Genomic DNA, 22,272 nt, shown 5'->3' with positions numbered 1-22,272 from the left:
TTTGGAAATTTATAAGACATTGAAGAAATAAATCAAAGAAGATACAAATAAGTGGAAGCAATAGCATGTTCATAGATAGGAAAAATTAACATAATTAAAATGCCCATAAGCAATCTATAGATTCAACACAATTCATATCAAGACACCAATAGGGCATTTCATAGAACTAGAACAAATATTCCAAAAATTTATATGGAACCACAAAAGGCCCTGGATGGCCACAACAATATTGAGAAAAAGAACAAAGTCAGAGGCATTATCTTACCTGATATCAAACTATACTACAAGGCCATAGTAATGGAACCGCATGGTACCAGCATAAAAACAGATATATAGATCAGTGGAAAAGAATAGAGATCCCAGAAATAAACCCATGCCTTTATGGTCAATTAAAATTTGACAAAGGAGGCAGAAACATACAATGGGGTAAAAATATCTATTCAATAAATTCTGTTGGGAAAATTGGACAGATATATGCAAAAAAAAAAGGGGGGGAAACTAGACCACCTTCTTATACCATACACAAGAATAAACTTTAAAAAAAAATTTTTTTTTTAAATTAATTTTTAGAGAGGAGAGAGAGAGAGAGAGAGAGAGAGAGAGAGAGAGAGAAGGGGGGGAGGAGCAGGAAGCATCAACTCCCATATGTGCCTTGACCAGGCAAGCCCAGGGTTTTGAACCGGCGACCTCAGCGTTCCAGGTTGACGCTTTATCCACTGCACCACTACAGGTCAGACAAGAATAAACTTAAAATGAATTAAAGATTTAAATGTTAGACCTGAAACCATAAAATTCCTAAGAGAAAACATAAGTAGTAAAATCTCAGACATTTCTAATAGCAATATTTTTCCTAATATATCTTCTTGGGCAAGGAAAACAAAAGAAAAAATAGACAAATAGGACTACATCAAAATAAAAAGGTTTTACATAGTAAAGAAAATCATCAACAAAATTAAAAGACAACCCACATTATGGGAGACCATATTCAACAATAATACACCTGATAAGGGGTTAACACCTATATCCAAAACTTAAAAAAGAACTTATAAAACACAACACCAAAAAAACAAATGAACAATTTAAAAATGGACAAAAACCCTGAATATATTCTCTTCCAAAGAGCACATACTGATGGCCAAAAGACATATTAAAAGAGGCTCAATGTCACTAATCATTTGAGAAATGCAAATAAAAACCACAATGAGATATCTATTATCTCACACTTGTCAGGATGTCTACCATCATTAACTCAACAAATATTGGTGAGGATGTGGAGAAAAGGGAATCCTCATCCATTGTTGGTGGGAATGCAGACTGGTGCAGCCACTGTGGAAAGCAGGATGGAGTGACCTTAAAAAATTAAAAATAAGCCCTGGCCGGTTGGCTCAGCGGTAGAGCGTCGGCCTAGCGTGCGGAGGACCCGGGTTCGATTCCCGGCCAGGGCACACAGGAGAAGCGCCCATTTGCTTCTCCACCCCTCCGCCGCGCTTTCCTCTCTGTCTCTCTCTTCCCCTCCCGCAGCCAAGGCTCCATTGGAGCAAAGATGGCCCGGGCGCTGGGGATGGCTCTGTGGCCTCTGCCTCAGGCGCTAGAGTGGCTCTGGTCGCAACATGGCGACGCCCAGGATGGGCAGAGCATCGCCCCCTGGTGGGCAGAGCGTCGCCCCTGGTGGGCGTGCCGGGTGGATCCCGGTCGGGCGCATGCGGGAGTCTGTCTGACTGTCTCTCCCTGTTTCCAGCTTCAGAAAAATGAAAAAAAAAAAAAAAAAAAAAAAAAAAAATTAAAAATAAGACTGTTTTATGACCCAGCAATTCCAGTTCTGGGAATATATCCCAAGAAACCTAAAACACTAATTTGAATGAATATATGCACCCCTATGATCACTGCAGTGTTATTACAATAGCTCAAGTGTCCATCAGTAGAGGAGTGGATAAAAAAACTGTGGTACATTTACGCAATGGATACTACTTGGCCATAAAAAAGAAGGAAATCGTAACTGTTTGGGACAGCATGAATGAACCTGAAGAGCATTAAGCTAAGTGAAATAAGCCAGTCAGAGAAAGACAAGTACCCTATGATTTCACTCATATGTGGAATCTAATAAACAAAATAACAAACAAAATAGAAACAGACTCATAGATAATAAACAGACTAACACCTGTCAGAGGGGACAGGGGCTAGAGGGAGGGTAAAAAGGTTAAAGGACATAGCAAAAAGAAAACATTATAGACACAGACAAAAGCATGATGAGTAACAGGGAAAGGGAGTTGGGGGAGGTAGAAGAGGGTTTGGGGGAATAATGGTGATGGACAGAGTCTTGACTTGGGGTGGTGAACACACAATACAATATACAGATAATATATTATAGAATTGTACACCTGAAATCTATATAATTTTATTAACCAATGTCACCCCAATAAAGTCAATAAAAAATAAAGTGCATTACCTTCACCCTAAGGCTGGTTCCCTTTGCCAGTTACAAAATGGCTGCAGTGGTTCCAGGCATCACACTGACACGACAACACCCAGAGGAAAGAAAGGACCATCGCTTTCTCGTGTCTTTTTTTAAGGCTGAGGGAACTTTCTCACAAATTCCTCAATAGACCTGTTCTCGAATTTCACTGGCCAAAACTGGGTCCAAACTAGTCCTAAATCAGACTCTGGGAGAATTGGTTTCTATGATTACTGTAGACTAGAGGTTCTCAGTGTGGTCCAGGGACCCCTGGACACCCCAGGACATTTTACAAGGCCTGCAAAATGTCAGAATTATTTTAATAATTATCTTAGTAATAATAATTATTTTAATAATGTCAGAATTATTTTATTTTAATAACATGTTTAATAAAATAATTTTAATTAAAAATTATTTTAATTATTTAATAACATTTTAATTATTTTATAACATGTTATCAAATAACATGTTTGTACATTATTATGCCTTTTTTGATTTTGGTGACATTTGCATTGATAGTGCACAGGCAATGGTGGATAAAATTGTTGACATCTTAAAAAAAGGAAAAGAAACCAAAACAACAACAACAAAAAATTATTGACACCTTAGTCTGATTCAAAGCAGTGGCAGCACACTGCACTGGAGAAGTCACTGTCTTCTTCACTAACCATGCGCATTCACAAAAAATAAAATAAGAAAAAGCCAGTTTCACTTCAGTATATTGTTGACTAAGCATTAAAAATATTTTTTCATAGAACACCATTTTCACTTTGGCATTTTCTCAAAAATAAACAAAGTAAGTCTGTCAAGATAACAACAGACATCATTTATTGCCATTGGTAAAATTCAAACTTTTAAACAAAAAGTTAGAATTCTGGAAAACCTGTGTATTCACCAGAGTAAGCTTAAAAGCTTTCTGACACTTGAACACTGTTCTGATGAGATACTGTATAATGGAAATGTATCAACAATAGGAAGACCTATACAATTCAGTGAAATAATATTTTTCAGATGACCAATACATGGTATCACACAATCATGCATGGGTAGAAGATCTGTTCAAAGTGCAAGACAGAGCAATGGATTTCAATGTAACAGTATGAAAAGTTCACTCATGTCATTTCAAATGTTATATTGTAATTAACCTTTAAGAAACTACCACTTACTGGGATTTGGTGTAGCATCGTAGGAGAATATTCACACTCATCCGAAGAGACTATTAAAGTACTCCCCTCCTTTCTAACTCCTTATATATCTGTATGAGAACACATTTTCTTCAAATATATCAACCACAGACTTAGCAGAAGCAAATAGATAAAAGAAACCAGTCATCTTCTCTTAGGCCAGATTAATGTAAAACTATGACATTCTTCTAATTTCTTTTTAAATTAAAAAAAAAATGTTATTGAGCTAACATGCAATGAGTTTAGTACTATTTGTTATTTTTAGGTAACAATAAATAAGTGTCAAAATCTTTGATTCAGTTTAATTTTTAATACAGTGAATACGGTTAACTATGATTTACATAAACAAAAGCTCTTAGGGGAAATTTTTCAGAGTGTCTAGGGGTCCTGAGAACAAAAAGCTTGAGAACCACTGCCTTAATTTTCTGGGGAGACATGGAGAGTGAAAAGTCCACATTAAAAAAACACAAACAGTTGCAGTGGCTTACCGTCATTTTGGCGAAGGTGAGACGTTGTGATCAGCAGGATGGAGGAACAGGCATCCTCAGTCACTGTCAGGGGAGACCACACTGAAGCTTTCCTGAGGGACCTGTGGCAATACAAAGGGAAAGTTTTAAAGTAACAGTTTTATAGCAAATTCTCCTAATAATATAATCAGAAGGATTTTAAGGATTTGTCACAGCATTGTTTGTACATTATAATGAAAAACTCCAAACAATCTACTGAATATTCATCTCTACAGGATTGACTAAATTATTGTACATCCAAATATAGAAGATTATATAGGCACTTCAAATGTTGCTAAAACTTAAATTTATTCATATGTAAAGAAGTCCATTATTTATTAGGTAGGGAAAAAAGTCAGGTAAAAAAAAAGAAGTCCAGAGAAAAGCTACTTTTAAAAGGCCCCATAGTTAGACCAGGTAAGATAGACAATTGCAGGCGCTGTGCAGGTAGGGCAATGAATCCTGAAAGAGAAAGAAATTATTGAAAAAAGCAGAGTAGCAGGAGGAGGTGGAAAACAAACAACCCATACTAGAATGTCAAATTCCAGTTACACAGAAACTTCCTATTTACCAGCTATGGCAGGTACTTCCTACTTGCTACATTATTGTTTGACATTGTGGCTGTTCTCTCTTTCCATTTGGTAACTGTTTCTGATGTGCCAGAACCTTTTCATTTAAAGCACTTGTTAATCATCAGGAGGAAACAAGCACGGCCGGCACCAGCCAGGTCCACCTCGCCTAACTCCGGGAAAGCTCCCACACCCCCTGCCGGTCAGCTCCACACCAGAACAAGAGGGTCTTCGTCTGAAGGAGAAAACTTCCAAACCACAGGGATAGACTTTTGTGTTCTCTATAAAGCTAATTTCAGTGGCATTTGGAAACCTTTTCCTCAAACTGCACCTCCCCCCAAGAGACAATTCCAGATGAAAACAATGCCTTTTTTCCTTACACTAAAGAAAAACATAATAAAAACTAAAAAGTCCTGTGAGAAAATATACTATTGAAAGCACTTTAAATTCAAATGACTTTACCTTATTACAAAATCAGTAAATAAAAGTATACAGATGACTGCAACATTTAATATGACTATAAAGTCCCATTAAAGTTTTATTCTAGTTGAAAACTTGAGAATTACTATAAGAATACTTGTATAGGTTTTACAATTTTCAAAAAGCTTTCCTTTTTACACCTACACCTTACAATAATCCTATAATTGAGGGAGGAAGGCAAGACAAGCATTTTTATTACCACATGTTACAGATGGAGGAGATGAGCCTCAAAGAGGTTCTGGCAGTTGTCTTGTTCACACACATGCCAGAGTCACACTCTGAGCAGGCCTCCTAACTCCAAATTCCACATTCTACTTGGTACAATATTCTATCTGTGCTGCTGATCTAGAAAAAGTTTTCTAATGAGCTGGTATGTATTTTAGGCAGAGAAATAAAAGGCCTAAAACATATGTTTCTATAATATGTTTCATTTTGTTTCAAATGCCAAAATTTTAGATGCTGAATCCTAAATCTGAGGAGTCTGAACTGGAGGCAGTGCTTTGTCCTGAAGGAACATCAGTTTAACAAAGGAAGTGGACATTTTAGTAAGGAATCTCCTGACAACCAAATAAAATGACCTCCAGCATTTCTAGATATGGCATGTCTATGCCCATAGAACAGTAGATCCTGTCCGGCTTTCTGGCTTCTGCATTCACTTAGTCATGCAGCATGCAACCGGCATTGGGAATCCTTAAGTTCAGGCCCTGCTTCCCCTTTAATTTTTATAATCTTAATGATTTCCCCCTTGTCAACAAAGCACTATGGATACTGTTTTTGTTGGAGTGCCAAGCTAAAAATCAGTATGCAGAAGAAGAGTGATTCAGTAAAATTCAGCTATTCTCACAGAGATCCCCCAAACTAAAGAGCAAAGCAAAGTAGAAATGATAAATAGAATCGAAGAATTACATAGTGCAGACTATGTGCCAGGCATACTCTAGGTGCTTTACATGTAGTAACTCATTTAGTCCTCCCAAGAACCCATTTAACAGACAAGGACACTGAGGTACAGAGAGGTTAAGTAATTCTAGTTATTTAGGATAATCAGGGTTGCACAAACTAGTAAATAGGGAGGCTGAGATCTGGACCCAAGCAGGCTGGTATCTGAATTCATTTTCTCAATCATTAACACTATGCTGCTGCTATCCAGTGGTATCTTTCATTTTTGTTGTATTTTTAGAATATACATTTATTTTTAGGACAGTTTTAGATTTACAGGATAGTTGTAGATAGTACAGAGTTCCATCTATCTGACATAGCTTGCCCATTATTAAGACCTCACATTAGCATATTTGTTATAATTAAGCCAATATTAATACATTACATTATTATAAACATAAATCCTTATTCTATTCATCTCTCCTCCATTTTTATCTAATGTCCTTTTTCTCTTCCAGGATTCTATTCAGGGTACCACATTAATTCAGTCATCAGGCCTCCTTAAGCTCCTTTGGCTCGAACAGTTTCTCAGACTTTGTTTTTGATGACCTTGACAGTTACTTTTAAGAAGTACTGATCAGGTATCTGGTAGAATGCTGCTGAATAAATATTCATCAGATGTGTTTCTCATGATTAGACTGGAAGTATGTGTTTTAGGGAGGAAAACCACAGAGGTAAACTGCCATTCTTATCACGTCATATCAAGGGTACCTGATATGAACATAACTTATTACCATTGATATTTTAATTTTTTTTTTTTATTTATTCATTTTAGAGAGGAAAGGGAGAGACAGAGAGAGAGAGGGGAGAGACAGAGAGAGATGAGGGGAGGAGCTGGAAGTATCAACTTCCATATGTGCCTTGACTAGGCAAGCCCAGGGTTTTGAACCGGCAACCTCAGCATTGCCAAGTGGACGCTTTATCCACTGTGCCACCACAGGTCAGGCATAATTTTTTATTTTATTTATTCATTTTAGAGAGGAGACAGAGAGGGACAGAGAGAGACAGAGAGAGAGGAGCTGGAAGCATCAACTCCCATATGTGCCTTGACCAGGCAAGCCCAGGGTTTCAAACCAGCGACCTCAGCATTTCCAGGTCGATGCTTTATCCACTGTGCTACCACAGGTCATATTACCATTGATATTAACCTTGATCACTTGGCTGAGGTAGTGACTGACAGATTTCTCCACTGTAAAGTTGTTTTCCCCCTTTCCACACCGAATTCTTTGGAAGGAAATGGCTATGCACAGTCCACACTTAAGGAGTGGTGAATTATACTCAATTTCTTCAAGGTAAGAGTAACTATATAAATTACTTAGAACTTTTTCTTTCTTTTTTTTTTTTTTTTTTTTTTTTTTGGTATTTTTTCTGAAGCTGGAAACGGGGAGGCAGTTAGACAGACTGCCGCATGCACCCGACCGGGATCCACCCGGCATGCCCACCAGGGGGCAATGCTCTGCCCATCTGGGGAGGCGCTCTGTTGCATCCAGAGCCATTCTAGCGCCTGAGGCAGAGGCCACAGAGCCATCCTCAGTGCCCGGGCCAACTTTGCTCCAATGGAGCCTTGGCTGCAGGAGGGGAAGAGACAGAGAGGAAGGAGAGGGGGATGGGTGGAGAAGCAGATGGACACCTCTCCTGTGTGCCCTGGCTGGGAATCAAACCCGGGACTCCTACACACCAGGCCAATGCTCTACCACTGAGCCAACCAGTCAGGGCCTAGAATTCTTTGACATGGGAAATTTGTCTCTTCTCCCCCGTTTATTTATTTATTCAATCACTTGTATATATCTGTACCGACTCATAGATAATTAATTATTTTAAACTTTGGATTTTAAATTTTGGATTATAACCCAATACTACTTTATTTCAGTTGGATCCTATATCCTTTTGACACACTTCCATCATTGTGTTTTTGTTTTTTAGCACTTCCTTACTTTCTGGCACTACAAGATGTTGCAGGTTCATGTTATACATGCCTTGACCCATAGAATCAGCCATTTCTCCAAAAAGCATTGGTTCCTTTTATTGAAGTACTATTTGGGTACTGTGTGTGCTCCTTGCTACCAGGTTGCTTCTAGATCCTCTCAATGGACAAAGCAAAAAAATATATGTGCATATTAAATCAAGGACATATACAAGTCTTTATCTATAAATGTTTCTCTATGTATCCATCTGTATCTATAGTAAACTAAATTAGAGTTCACACTAATGTCTCCAACCCTAATCCATTATCACGTGGATGCATCATTCTAGCCTTCACCTCTTGCTTGTTTATAACCTCCTAGTCCAGCAGGAAGAAACCTGGTTTCCATCATCCACCAACCAGTTATTAATTATTCAATTCCTGTATACATGTATAGTTTCAGAATGTTAACCCAAACCTCTGTAGGAAACCATCAAGTACAGTGCAGTACATATTTATAGTTCCTATCGTCTTCAGTCTTACAGTTTCATTTTCAAAGTTACTGAGATCAGCACCTTTCCTCTAGCCCTTTTCAGTGAGGTATTGCATACATTTGTAATACAGTTAGATTCTTTTGTTATAGTCTGCATTCCATCCTGGAATCCCTACTTCCCCTTAATTATTTCTCTAAATTTTGCATACGGGTTTATTCTTTGTGCAGTATAGCTCTATGGGTTTTAACAAATGCATAGTGGCAAGTATCTATCATTATAGAATTACACAAAATAATTTCAACACCCTAAAAAAATCCTCCATTCTACTAATCAATTCTTCTCCCCTCCCCAAACTCCATTTCTGTTACATTTTCCTAACAGACAATATACCTGACATCATCCCTTCTCATCCTCTTCCCTTACAAAACGTGTTCATATTTATAAACTCATATGATTCTCATTTCAATCCTGAGTGTTTCCACTTAGCAGATGATTGAATGAAACTCAGAATAAGTGGCTTGGTCAAGATCTCCCTAAGTGGTGGTGCTGGCACACTATAACTTGTGCCTTTTAACTCGGGATCTGAGGCTCTTTCTACTACACAGTGCTGCTTCCTTGTTTTCAGTAGAAAGGGAAATGGATGTGCATGGAGACAAGAAGAAAGACAGAAATGATGGATGGTAAGTGATCATACCTTGGCCTGACCTGTGGTGGCACAGTGGATAAAGCGTCGACCTGGAAACACTGAGGTTGCCAGTTCAAAACCCTGGGCTTGCCTGGTCAAGGCACATATGGGAGTTGAAGCTTCCTGCTCCTCTCTCTCTCTCTCTCTCTCTCTCTCTCAATCTTTCTCTCTCTCCTCTAAAAATGAATAAATAGATAAAAAATAAGTGATCATACCTTACATTAATGGAAACTTTTACACTAAAAATATAAGAAAGTGAAATTCTAGTTCTGATAATTTGTTGAACTTCACACTCCAAAAACCTTTCTGCTATAAAATACTCCTAAAAGGCTGGTTAAATACATTTAAATATATATCTTGTTAACTATATCACTGAGTTAGCAAGAAGGAACAATAAATCTTCAGAGACCAAAAGTTAGCCAAGGCCAGAAAGCCCAATAAGAACTGATGCCATCTTATTCCATATGTAGGTGGGATATAAAAGTGAAACTAAGAGACATTGATAAGAGTGTGGTGGTTACAGGGGGAGGGGGGAGAGGGAGAGGGAAAGGGGGAGGGGGAGGGGCACAAAGAAAACCAGATAGAAGGTGACGGAGGACAATCTGACTTTGGGTGATGGGTATGCAACATAATTGAACGACAAGATAACCTGGACTTGTTATCTTTGAATATATGTATCCTGATTTATTGATGTTGCCCCATTAAAAAATTATTTAAAAAAAAAGAAAAAAAAAAGAACTGATGCCATCAGCTGCCCAAATCCCACAATGTAAAAAAAACAAACACATTACAATTTCCCTAAATAAACCCGTTTGGTTTAATGTTAGAAAATGTATTTGTGTAACTCACCAAATTATCAGATCTAATAAAAACAATTGTATGATCACCTCAGCAAATGGGACAGGTGGTTATTCATGTAGAAAAAAATAGGGATAATAAATGGTATTGGTTTAAGCTGCTGTTTTTGATAACTTATTACACAGCAACAGAAAACAAATATATGCGTTAACAAGTATATCAGGAGGCAGATTTACCAATGTCTATACCACACTCTTCTAGGAATAAAAACCCAGAAAGACACTAAAGCCTAGCCAGTAGGTAATGGATAATTTGTGGTAAATACATACAATGAAATACTATACAGTACTAAAAATAAATGAAATGAACTAAGGTACTTTGTCGAGTATAATGTTGAAAAAAATAAGCAATATGCAGTAAAGCACATACATAACAGTGTGATTCAATTTATATGATGTTCAAAAACATTAAAAACAGCTATATTTTATTTACATAAAGAGGAGAAAGAGATCTGGGCATCAGGAGGGGAACATAAGAGATGCCAAGGTTTAAATAATGTTTGTTTTTTAAGTTGACGATATATGGATATTCATTTTATAATTATTATTTATGTATTATGCTATGTTATCTATACACATTCTTTAAATAAATAAAATGCTTTTTTAAATAAAAGGAATAGTTTGCAAACTTTGCTATTGATCCTTTAAGCCTAAATCTTTCTGGATTTTATATATGTATCAATGTACTACATGTTAAGATAAATATAATTAAAATATATAAAGAGAAACTTAAGAACCAAACTTGTGGTTAAAAGCCTCAATAATTTCTAAATAAATTTCCAAAAGTGACTCTTACCTGGACTACTACAATTACCTGCTCACTGGTCTATTTCACTCTTGTTCCTGATGCTGTCCCAACTATGTCTTAAAGGGAATGTTGCATCACTGAACCCACATGATCTGACCCCTGCCTACTTCTGGGAACTGATTTTATTCCCCTCTTTTCACATGCCCCAGCCACACAACAGATCCTACATTCTTTAGCATTAATGTCTAAAATACTAATGTGTACATTTAGTAAAATGCAGGCATTGTTCTTTGACACACATCATTTTCTGTTTTTCATTTGTTCTGGGGAATTGGGGGATGTTTATGTGTGGTTTACTTTATCATGATTTCACTTTAATCTTTTTTTCTTCATCATTAATAACTACTACATTAGAAGTCCTGTCATCTCTACCTCCAAAATACTATATCCTGAATCTATTCACTTCCTTCCAGCTTACCTGCTAGCACTCCAGCCCAACCATTATTATCTTTTACCCGGACCAATGGAACAGCCACTTGTTTGCTTCCATTCTTGCCCCTCTACAACTATAGCCATATGTTATAACACAAATTAGATCACATCACTCTCCTTCTTCAATGGCTTCCCATTTTAACAGAATAAAATCTGAAATTCCTTACATCTGACATAGCTTGTTTCCAACCTAGCTCTCCAACTTCATCCCTTTCATGCACAATAAAGAGCCACACTGGCCTTTTGACAGTTTTAGAATAAGCCAAAGTTGTTTTTGCTTCTGAGTCCCTGCATTCAAGCAAGAATCTCTCTGTCTGGACTAGTCTAACTTTAGTTCTTTGCAGATTGATCCTTTCTCATCATTTGGGGTTCAGCTCAAAGTCCATTATTCAGAGGCCTTCCCTGACCACTCTGACTAAAGCAGGGTTCACAACTACTCTGTCAAGCACATCACCCTGTATTATCTTCTTCACAACACTTACCACTACCAGAAATCTTATTTTTAAAATGTATTTATTTACTATCTTGTTCATCTCCCCCAACATGTTGGGTCCTTGTCTGCCCTATTCCCTGTTATACTCTACGCCAAAGTAGTTCCCAGAACATTGTACATAAAAATAATTACACGTTGAATGAATGACCTTGGTTCAAATATTTTTGGTCTCTGAACAAACGTTCAAGTTTAGTAATCTGAATGTTTTATATATTTATTAGGTTATACCATGTTTCTATAAATAAAACATGAACAAAAAGCATTTTATTAACTTCTGATATCATATCTCCTCTTCCTGTCTTTAAAAATATCATGGAAAAAATGGTTACGTATTCTGTAAACATCACATAGACACAGACTGAAAAAAAAGGAGGGTACTAACGTTTGTTCTACGCCCAAACTTAAGAGAAGTCATTTCTAAATCCTAAGCTACTAGGTAGATCTGTTATGCCATTTGACCTTCAACAAGTGGAAAATATCTACTTTATAGTTAGAACAGTTGAGATTTAACTTTTTAAAAAGTTATTTCTTCTTATTAATATTGTGGTTTCTTACTGATTTAAAGATTAAAGGGAAAATAAATCTGCATCTATGTTAAAAATACTTGGGTGATGGAAAAGATTATATATATATCATATAATATATATATATACACACACACACACAAACACTGTCTTTAGAGTAGCCCATTCATTCAACATATATATGCATCCTTAACACACTGCCTAAAATATGGTTACTGCATATGTTGAATAAATGAAGGATGTCCATAAAAACAATGGTGGAAAGTCAAATGACAATTCTAACATAGAGCCATGACCAACACATGCAGAGTGACATGTTAAAAGAGGGCAAGGCTATAACTAACAAAGGGGAGGGTGTCAGAAAAAGTGTCAGAGCGGAGCTGTGATACCTGGGATGAGTCTTGAGATAAGTAAGAGAAGGAGAGGAAGGGAGCTCCAGGAAAGAAATTTGAAATGGGCCCTGGCCGGTTGGCTCAGCGGTAGAGCGTCGGCCTAGCGTGCGGAGGACCCGGGTTCGATTCCCGGCCAGGGCACACAGGAGAAGCGCCCATTTGCTTCTCCACCCCTCCGCCACGCTTTCCTCTCTGTCTCTCTCTTCCCCTCCCGCAGCCAAGGCTCCATTGGAGCAAAGATGGCCCGGGCGCTGGGGATGGCTCTGTGGCCTCTACCTCAGGCGCTAGAGTGGCTCTGGTCGCAACATGGCGACGCCCAGGATGGGCAGAGCATCGCCCCCTGGTGGGCAGAGCGTCGCCCCTGGTGGGCGTGCCGGGTGGATCCCGGTCGGGCGCATGCGGGAGTCTGTCTGACTGTCTCTCCCCGTTTCCAGCTTCAGAAAAAAAGAAAAAAAAAAAAAAAAGAAAAAGAAATTTGAAATGTAAATGCACACTGGCTTGAGCAATTGAGCAATATATCAGAACCACAAGAGCAAATGTGAAGTATAGAAAAAGAGATGAGGCTGAATTGTGGGCAAGACGCCAATAACAGAATTCTCTATGTACAACACCAAGGGATTCAGATTTTGTCCTATAAGGCATCTATACAGACCCCTAGAACATAGATGTAGTCTTGTAATGCCAGTGGCCGAAGTCAGGCAGATCCACACTGGATTCAGGCAGATGACAGAGGAACTGCGGAACCAAAAGCAGCAGGCCACTCCCATTTATTACAGCCTCCCAACAGCGGATGAACAAACAAGCAAGGGAAACTGCTTCTCATGGCAGCAGGCGAACGAACAGCAAAATGGCCTCTCACAGTGAGTGGCAGGCAGGCAATCCACAATCAGCATCTGCCCAAGCAGCCGTAGCCTTACAAAGGCTATACACACGTGGGCCTGCCACGTGCTCACACAGTAATCATGCAAAGTGCACGCACATAACCCTAAGACAGCTGTTTTCCCAACAATCCACCCCTTTAGGCTTGCTCACCTCACAATCTATGTGATAGGTATCTTCCACTCTGTTCTCTCTGCGAGGAGTGAGGTATATTATTATATCACAGAAACAGCAGAGACTACAGCAACAAAAGTGCAAGCTATACTAAAAACAACAGAAGTTACAAAGGTACCCTTCACACTGTCTCCCTGAGCACTCTGCCCAGGGAGTTAACTGGAGGCCCACCTAGCCCCCTACCACATAGTAGGTGGGAGGGCCTGTGTAGTTCAGGGCTATGACCATTGAAGCTGTAAAGTGTCCTCGGTGCATATCTGCAACTGGGTGAGAGCAGCTTCCCGCTGCGGGAGGGCCTCCACAGATGCCACGGCCCTCCCATCAGGGTCTCTCATACTGTCCACAAGAGCATGTACGTCCAGCAAGGAAGCCGTTGCCCCTCTCTTGTCATAGTCCTTTACCCCCAGGTTTGGTTCCGCAGTTCCTCTGTCATCTGCCTGAATCCAATGTGGATCTGCCTGACTTCGGCCACTGGCATTACAAGACTACATCTATGTTCTAGGGGTCTGTATAGATACCTTATAGGACAAAATCTGAATCCCTTGGTGTCGTTATAGAGAATTCTGTTATTGGCGTCTTGCCCACAATTCAGCCTCTTTTTCTATACTTCACATTTGCTCTTGTGGTTCTGATATATTGCTCAATTGCTCAAGCCAGTGTGCATTTACATTTCAAATTTCTTTCCTGGAGCTCCCTCCCTCTCCTTCTCTTACTTATCTCAAGACTCATCCCAGGTATCACAGCTCCACTCTGACACTTTTTCTGACACCTTCCCCTTTGTTAGTTATAGCCTTGCCCTCTTTTAACATGTCACTCTGCATGTGTTGGTCATGGCTCTATGTTAGAATTGTCATTTGACTTTCCACCATTGTTTTTATGGACATCCTTCATTTATTCAACATATGCAGTAACCATATTTTAGGCAGTGTGTTAAGGATACATATATATGTTGAATGAGTAGGCTACTCTAAAGACAATGTTTGTGTATATATATATTATATGATATATATATATAATCTTTTCCATCACCCAAGTATTTTTAACATAGATGCAGATTTAGTTTCCTTTTAATCTTTAAATCAGTAAGAAACCACAATATTAGTAAGAAGAAATACTAAATCTCAAATGTTCTAACTATAAAGTAGATATTTTCCACTTGTTGAAATATCCCAACCCCCGGGCTGCGGACTGGTACCAGTCCGCAGAGAAAGAATAAATAACTTACATTATTTCCATTTTATTTATATTTAAGTCTGAATGATATTTTTTTTAAAAAATGACCAGATTCCCTCTGTTACATCCGTCTAAGACTCACTCGTGACGCTTGTCTCGGTCACGTGATACATTTATCTGTCCCACCCTAAAGGCCAGTCCGTGAATATAGTATTTTCTGACATTAAACCGGTCCCTGGCCCAAAAAAGGTTGGGACCACTGCTTTACACCACTCAATGATTAGTGCAGTTGTCTGTACAAATCACTCAAGGTGAAGGTCCAGTGCAGATAACTAGCCATCCAGCTCTTTGATAACAGACCTCAGTGCCTTTCATTAAGTGCTCTGTCCATTGCCACAAACGCCATCCAAACTCCTCACCAAGCTCACAGGGTCTGGTGGGATCAAACACATTCAAAGCCTATGCCGCCTTAACAGCTCTTTTAGTTGCTGCTGCAAAAAAGCACCTATTATGTTCTAAGGCCAATATCTGCTGCACATTAGAAGAGGACTAGTGGACTGCCAATTTCAGATGGGGCCTTTGGCCCCCCTCATCACTGTTAGATAGGTCCCTCGGCCTTCCCCCTATTCAAACTGGAACAACAGGTCTTGGGGGAATCCTCCTCTCCCACAGCTGTCTACATCATATAATCTTGCAACAGTGCAACCCAAACACCAGCCATTTTCTTGGCAGCTGCCAGGTTGCCCACTTTCTCTGCTTTTTCAGAAGCTGGGACTTCTGTTCGGCTCAAGCTGCTGCCAAAGCTTTAAAAGAATTTTATTAGGCCTGCCATCTAATTTCTCTTTATCTGTCCCAGCGGCAATCAAATCTACCCACATCTGTATTTGGGTAACTTTTACAGGCCCATTTCTCTTGTTAGTCGGGAGTTAGGAGGGAGGTCGGGCACCACAAGCAGCAGCCGGCATAGCCTTATGATTTTGTGCTGCCTCCAGTTCCCTCAAACCTGCCACCATCTGTGTAACCACATTGACGGGCTGTCCCACATAGGGGCTCAAGATAGCCACTAGTGACCCAAAAAAGGCTGACAGGTTGCTACAGGAAGAAGGTCCCTTATCCCTGCTGTAAATACTTCCTCACCTGGCCCACAGGACCTCAGGTTGAAAGCAGCATTCCTCATAACCAGTTCCTGGAGGACCTGCTACAGCTCAGTATATGACTGCCACCAACTCGCTATCTCCAGCAAGTCTCCAGCATTCTGCCAGTCTGTGCGAATGGCAGTCATCACCCATTCTAACAGGGTACGGTTTCTGGGTTGTCATGGCAGTTCTGAAGATGCCTTAAGGAGGAGTGAGTGATAATGGCACTAATTTCTCCATCTCTGTTCCAGAGAGCATGATGCCAGCCACCCCTATGTCCACAATGGCAGCAACCAAGCTGCCATGAACTTGGTGGGTTTCTGCCTGAATTTTGCCCCTAACTAAATCAACTCTTTCTGAATGTAGGGCCAGACCACAGAGTGCTCAACTACTAGCGGAAGGCGGCGGGTGCTTCTCCCTGAGGCACTCTTGGCTGCTGGGTTTTTACCTTCCGGGTGATCACTGGCTGGGCTCTGAGTCTGCTGACATGGGCTGTGAGTCTGCCGACAGCAGTTTCAGCCCAAACCACCTCCTCCTCAGAGGAGCTGGAAATGCTGACTGCCACTGAGTCAGAGCCAAGAATACAGCTCCTTCTTCAGTGCCCACTTCGGCTCTTGAAGCTACCAGCTCTCAGTCTGAAGCTGGAACTCAAGCTTTTGAACCCGCAGCTGTTTCTCTAACAACTGTCACTGCCAGCATCCTGCTTCTAGGGCAAATTGCAGCTCTTGGGCCCATATTTCTTTCTTAAGCAACTGTTCCAGTTCCAGGCACTGTTGGTGCTCAGCCTGTATTTCACACTGGAGCTCTCAATAGCAGTTGGCCTCCTTTTCTGGCACTTGTTCCAGTTCAAGGCACTGTCAGTACTCAGTCTGCAGCTCATCCTGGAGCTTTTGACCTCATGCAGCCTTTCTCACAGAGCTTTCAGTTTCTGCCTGCAGAGCTGTAAAAAACACCCAGCCCACGGCCCTCAAAAGGAGAGCCACCAGGAACCATGTGCTAGGGAACAATGGCCACTCCTCTATCCCAACCTTCAAGGGTGTTGGCGGTTCCAATCAATGTGATCTGAATCCTGCCCACTACGCCAGATGTAATGCCAGTGGCAGAGGCCAGGCAGGTCCACATGGGATTTGGGCAGATGGTAGAGTAACTTTGAAGCCAGAAAGCAGTGGGCCATTCCTGTTTATTAGTCTCACAATGGTGAATGAGCAAACAGGCAGGGGAAAACCACCTCTCATCGCAGCTGTTGAACAAATAGCAAAACAGCTCCTCGCAGTGGTGGGCAGGCAATCCACAATCAGCATCTGCCCAAGCAGCCAGAGCCTTACATAGGCTATAGCACATGGCCTTGCCAAGTACTCATGTACTAATCATGCAAAGTACAAGCAAGCAAGCCTAACACAGCTGTTTTCCCAACAAACCTCATGGCCAAGAAATTTCTCTTAGAGAAATCTTTTATTTTCGATTTGACAAAAATCTAAACAAAACATTTTCTTAACAAAAGGTCACTGGTTCACTTGGATGGCAACCTTTTAATCAATTATTGCACAAGATTTCAGTTCACATTTATGTTTAGGAGTGCACTGGTAAACAAGTGGCACCATTTGTCACTGGTATAAGTTAATGAGAAAGCAAGGGGGACTACTTTATGTGAATGATGATGTTTGTCAAGTGAAGGTCAAATAAAATCATTACACATTAAAGCAGTGGTAGTCAACCTGGTCCCTACCGCCCACTAGTGGGTGTTCCAGCTTTCATGGTGGGCGGTAGCGGAGCAACCAAAGTATAAATAAAAAGGTAGATTTAACTATAGTAAGTTGTTTTATAAAGATTTATTCTGCCAAACTTACCAAAAATCTGACATAAAGTACTTGGTAAGTAATTATTATCATATGCTTTAACTTGCTGTAACTCTGCTTTATAAATTCTAAAAGTAAAGTTACTTCCCTACTTTATAAATCACCATTACTGTGGAACTGGTGGGCAGTTAGAAAATTTTACTACTAACAGAGATACAAATGTGGGCGGTAGGTATAAAAAGGTTGACTACCCCTGCATTAAAGGAAAGTTTTACAGTGTTTTAAACAAAGAAAAGAGAGCATTGAATGATCTCTCAACACAAAGGCAGTATGGGCAAGCTTTTCTATAAGGAAGTTATAACACTGAGGACAGAGAACATTCGTTTTTAGAGTGTCTTAGGCTCAGCAAAAACATCTCATTGCTAACAATGGATAGTATTTATTTGAATTTGTTTCAAAGTTTTGCTTTATTGAATTAATAAGTTATAGTTCCACAGAAGATACAATAAGGAACTTATATTATATGTATGTAGTTTTATATTTGCAAATATTTAACATACTGAAAATATTTTAATTTAACAATATAGAATCCTGGTTATTTACTTGGGTTTGAGAAATTCTGCCTGGTTGTGTGGGAGCCACTCAAAGATTTTAATTAAAAATTGGCAGATTTGTGCTTTAGAAAAATCACTCTGGCAGCAGTGTAGAGGGGTGGAATTAAAAGAATTTCAGACAGAAAGGAGGCTTTTAATAAAATAATATGATAAATAGTGAGACTCTAAATTACTCAGGGGGTAGATGAGGATATGGACAAAAGTTAGAATCAAACGGACTTGGTTGTGGGTGAGGAAAAAGAAGGCATCTAGGATGACTGTCCTTTGAATGACTAGATGGTGAGGTAAATACCACAGGAAGACAAATAAGTGGCCGTGAAAGAGAAGGAGAAAGAGATGATGGATTCAATTCAGCAATGATTTGAATTTCATTTCAGCCAAAGAAAATTCAGTTATTTTTTTGAGTCCCAGTTTTCTCAGTGACAGCTGCCTTCATGAATTACCAAATTAACTATTATAGCGCTGTCTAAAAATACACAAAGCACTCCACAGTCTGCTGTAAATAAGTTATGAAAAATCAGCAAGAGCCCAGCCCCTAAGGAAATTCAGCAGGGTTCAAAAAAGATATAGCAAATTTTTACTCAACATTTCCTTTGTGACCCAACGCACCCACTCAGTATTGTACTTTTTGCTGTCAGTCAGATGTCTTGTCTCCCTTGTGTATGTATTGAACAAGAGGTATCATGCCAAGCCCACGTGGGAGATGCAAAGACAGCACTCTCAAGGGCCAAGCAGAGCAAGGGGGCACGATTACTGAAAATGTAGCGTAGTGGCAACTTTGACTCTACAGGCAGGACTAGATATTTTACTGTAGTTTTATTTAGAGGAATCAAAGTGGAATGTTTAGGCAGTCCAACAAGAATGTAAACATTTCCCTTTTTTTTTACTCCAATTGAGGTGGAGGGGAGAGAGGAAGAAAAATGCAGCAATTATCGCAAAACCAGCCTGTGTCCTTGCAAGCTGCAGAAGGGCGGGCTCTGGGAAAGAGAAATTCAACCCTAGTTCGGTGGAAATGCCTGGCATCTTTCACCACCATTTCATAATACAAAAGCATAAGGTTCATGGACCATAAACGTTTAACCGCGAAATCTCATCTGCATTGTCCTAAGTGCCACTGAAGGGAAAATCGCGGGGCGTACCTTTAGCACAGGATACAGCGCCTCTCACCGCGAAAGTCAGGGGATGAGAGGCGTAGGGGAACCAGGTGGTTAGGGACAGACCCGCAAATGCAGGCCGCGCACAGAGCACAGAGCCCCTGAAGCTGCGGCAACGCGCTCCGCGGGCCGCCCCCGCCGCGTGCCGACCGGATACCGCGCCAGCCTCACGGCGCAGAGGCGGGGCGGGCCGCGGAGGACCGGCTGGGCGGCCGGGGCGGGGGCTGGGTGCTTGCGGCATGATGGGAACTGTAGTTCTGCGAACAAGCCCCGCTCCCTCAGAGGACACCGGGAACTACATTTCCCGAAGAGGGAACGGCCCCGTCAGGCTGCGCGTTACGCGGTGGGCCGACGCAGTCCGCCGCCGGGTCTAGAAGCGGAGCGCGTTTGGGGACAGACCGGAAAGTGGGGGTCTTTTCCATCCCTCTTCTTGGTTCCCAGGCGGTGCCAGCTGTCTTCCCTTGTTCCATGGCCGTGCGCCCTATGCCTGGCACCTCGTGTTAGTTTTTCCTGGTCCCCGCAGGTATCGAGGTGGCGGCCGCTGCCCCGCGCGGGAGTTAGGGGCGCGCCCCTCCTGGGCCCTGCCAACCCCGGAGCGCGGCCCGGCTGGTGCCTCTATGGACCAGGCCCGGAAGCCCAACGTGTGCCACCGCCTGAGTCGCCGGGCGCTGGGCTTCTTCTCGCGCGACTCAGGCGTGGTGCAGAGGACGAACCTGGGCATCCTGCGGGCGCTGGTGTGCCAGGTGACCGCCTGCTGGCCGGGCGCGGGACGAAGGGCTGCGGGAGCCTGGCGGGCAAGCCTTCTGGGGTGCACGTTTTACGCAGCAGAGCCCCCTTTTAAGAAGGTGGTTATGTGATGGCGAGGGGCATCGATGCCCCGAACCTGGGGAATTCGTAAATAGGTATTAATAGGACCGCCGAATGCTTTTAGTTTTTTAAGCTCTTTATGTCTCCGAGTAATCTTTATAAAAGTTGTTCACCCAACTTAAACCAAAACGTGAAAGTGAGTCAGAATGAGGAAGAATTGAACATAATATTTTTATATAACACGTAAAATTCTTTGAAAACTCTAAATTTATCCATCATTAAATTGGTGCACAGGCTTATGAGTTATTTCCTAAACCGAAATTCTTGTGTCTTTCAGGAAAGTACTAAGTTTAAGAATGTTTGGACTACTCATTCCAAGTCACCTATAGCCTATGAGAGAGGAAGAATATATTTTGATAATTATCGGTGCTGTGTTAGCAGGTATCTTTGGGGGAATTTTTTTTTTCCTGTCATCCACCTCACTGTTGACCTTAACTCTAGTTTCTATAGAACCGCAAGCCTACATTAGAGCCTACTGAAACAGGAAAATGGAAAAATGTATCCAAAATAGGTGGTAAGATGCATGTAATTTGAAAATCTTGTTAAATCTAAAGTTCCAAGTTTCATCTTTTTAAATACCATGTAAAATGAAACTGCTTTGTAGTGCAGACAAAATGATAAATAGCTCTCAGAGTACCGTGTCGTCAGAGTCAGGAGAGTCAGGTACCTAATAATTGGATGCTGCTTTGAGAAGAATGTCTGTGTTTTGTTGTGGAAGTACTTGCCTTTTTTGTGTAAGAGGAGATTTTCAAATTTGCTCAAGTAGAGAATATTATAGTCAACCCTCATATACCCATTCCCTAGATTCAAAAACTATCATTTGCCACATGTGCTTTATCCATCCCATCCTCTCCCTATTCCTTTTCCTCTTCCTCTTTGCTAAGAATTTTAAAACATATTCTAAACATCATGCTATATACTTAAGTTTGCTTCTCTAAAATGTATGGGCATTTTTTAATGACTTTATTACAATATAATTCACATATACAATTCACCCCCTATAAATATACAGTTCAATGATTTTTTTAATTCATTGAAGTTCTTATTTTTTTTTTTTTTTAATTTTTTTTTTCTTTTTCATTTTTCTGAAGCTGGAAACAGGGAGAGACAGTCAGACAGACTCCCGCATGCGCCCGACCGGGATCCACCCGGCACGCCCACCAGGGGCGACGCTCTGCCCACCAGGGGGCGATGCTCTGCCCATCCTGGGCGTCGCCATGTTGCGACCAGAGCCACTCTAGCGCCTGGGGCAGAGGCCACAGAGCCATCCCCAGCGCCCGGGCCATCTTTGCTCCAATGGAGCCTTGGCTGCGGGAGGGGAAGAGAGAGACAGAGAGGAAAGCGCGGCGGAGGGGTGGAGAAGCAAATGGGCGCTTCTCCTGTGTGCCCTGGCCGGGAATCGAACCCGGGTCCTCCGCACGCTAGGCCGACGCTCTACCGCTGAGCCAACCGGCCAGGGCCATTGAAGTTCTTATTTAATGAATATGAATTTGAAGAACCAATGGTGGTTCATATAGGCAAACATCACTACAGTTAATTTTAGAACATTTTCGTTACCCTAAAAAGGAAATCCTATATTTTTAGGTACTTCCCAAATTCTTCCATCACCCACAATCCTAAGCAACTGCTAGTCTACTTTATATCTTTATAGATACACCTATTTCATATATATTGAATCACATAGTATGTGTTCTTTTGTGACTGACTTATTAGATTACCCGTTTATTATAAAGGAACTTGGGCTGCACAGGGCAAGGTATGAGG

General features: G+C 40.9%; 2 protein-coding genes across 6 annotated transcripts in view; one reads left to right on the top strand and one right to left on the bottom strand.

Moving 5' to 3' along the window:
• METTL8 (methyltransferase 8, tRNA N3-cytidine) overlaps positions 1–19,835 on the bottom strand; it is a 99,669-nt gene extending 79,834 nt beyond the window's left edge. Inside the window, exons 1-2 of one of the 2 annotated variants that reach the window (XM_066279441.1) lie at positions 19,627–19,835; positions 4,125–4,225 (exon numbers count right to left, since the gene is read on the bottom strand). Coding sequence is in view for 1 of the 2 variants with exons in the window: in XM_066279440.1 (XP_066135537.1) it covers positions 4,125–4,130 (6 nt within the window). In the remaining variant the exon portion in view is untranslated. The remainder of the gene's footprint in view (positions 1–4,124; positions 4,226–19,626) is intronic. The other variant, XM_066279440.1, reaches the window with a different exon arrangement.
• Positions 19,836–19,923: 88 nt separating this feature from the next.
• Positions 19,924–22,272, top strand: part of DCAF17 (DDB1 and CUL4 associated factor 17) — a 28,387-nt gene continuing 26,038 nt past the window's right edge. Inside the window, exons 1-2 of one of the 4 annotated variants that reach the window (XM_066279437.1) lie at positions 19,924–20,384; positions 20,786–20,889. In XM_066279437.1, coding sequence (XP_066135534.1) covers positions 20,259–20,384; positions 20,786–20,889 — 230 coding nt within the window. In that variant the 5' untranslated portion in view covers positions 19,924–20,258. The other 3 variants (XM_066279436.1, XM_066279438.1, XM_066279439.1) reach the window with 3 other exon arrangements.

Source organism: Saccopteryx bilineata, chromosome 5 (genome assembly GCF_036850765.1).
Source record: "Saccopteryx bilineata isolate mSacBil1 chromosome 5, mSacBil1_pri_phased_curated, whole genome shotgun sequence".
NCBI classification, from domain to species: Eukaryota; Metazoa; Chordata; class Mammalia; order Chiroptera; family Emballonuridae; genus Saccopteryx; species Saccopteryx bilineata.
The sequence above is the reverse complement of the archived record's forward strand: the minus strand, read 5'-3'. Positions and strand labels throughout refer to the sequence as shown.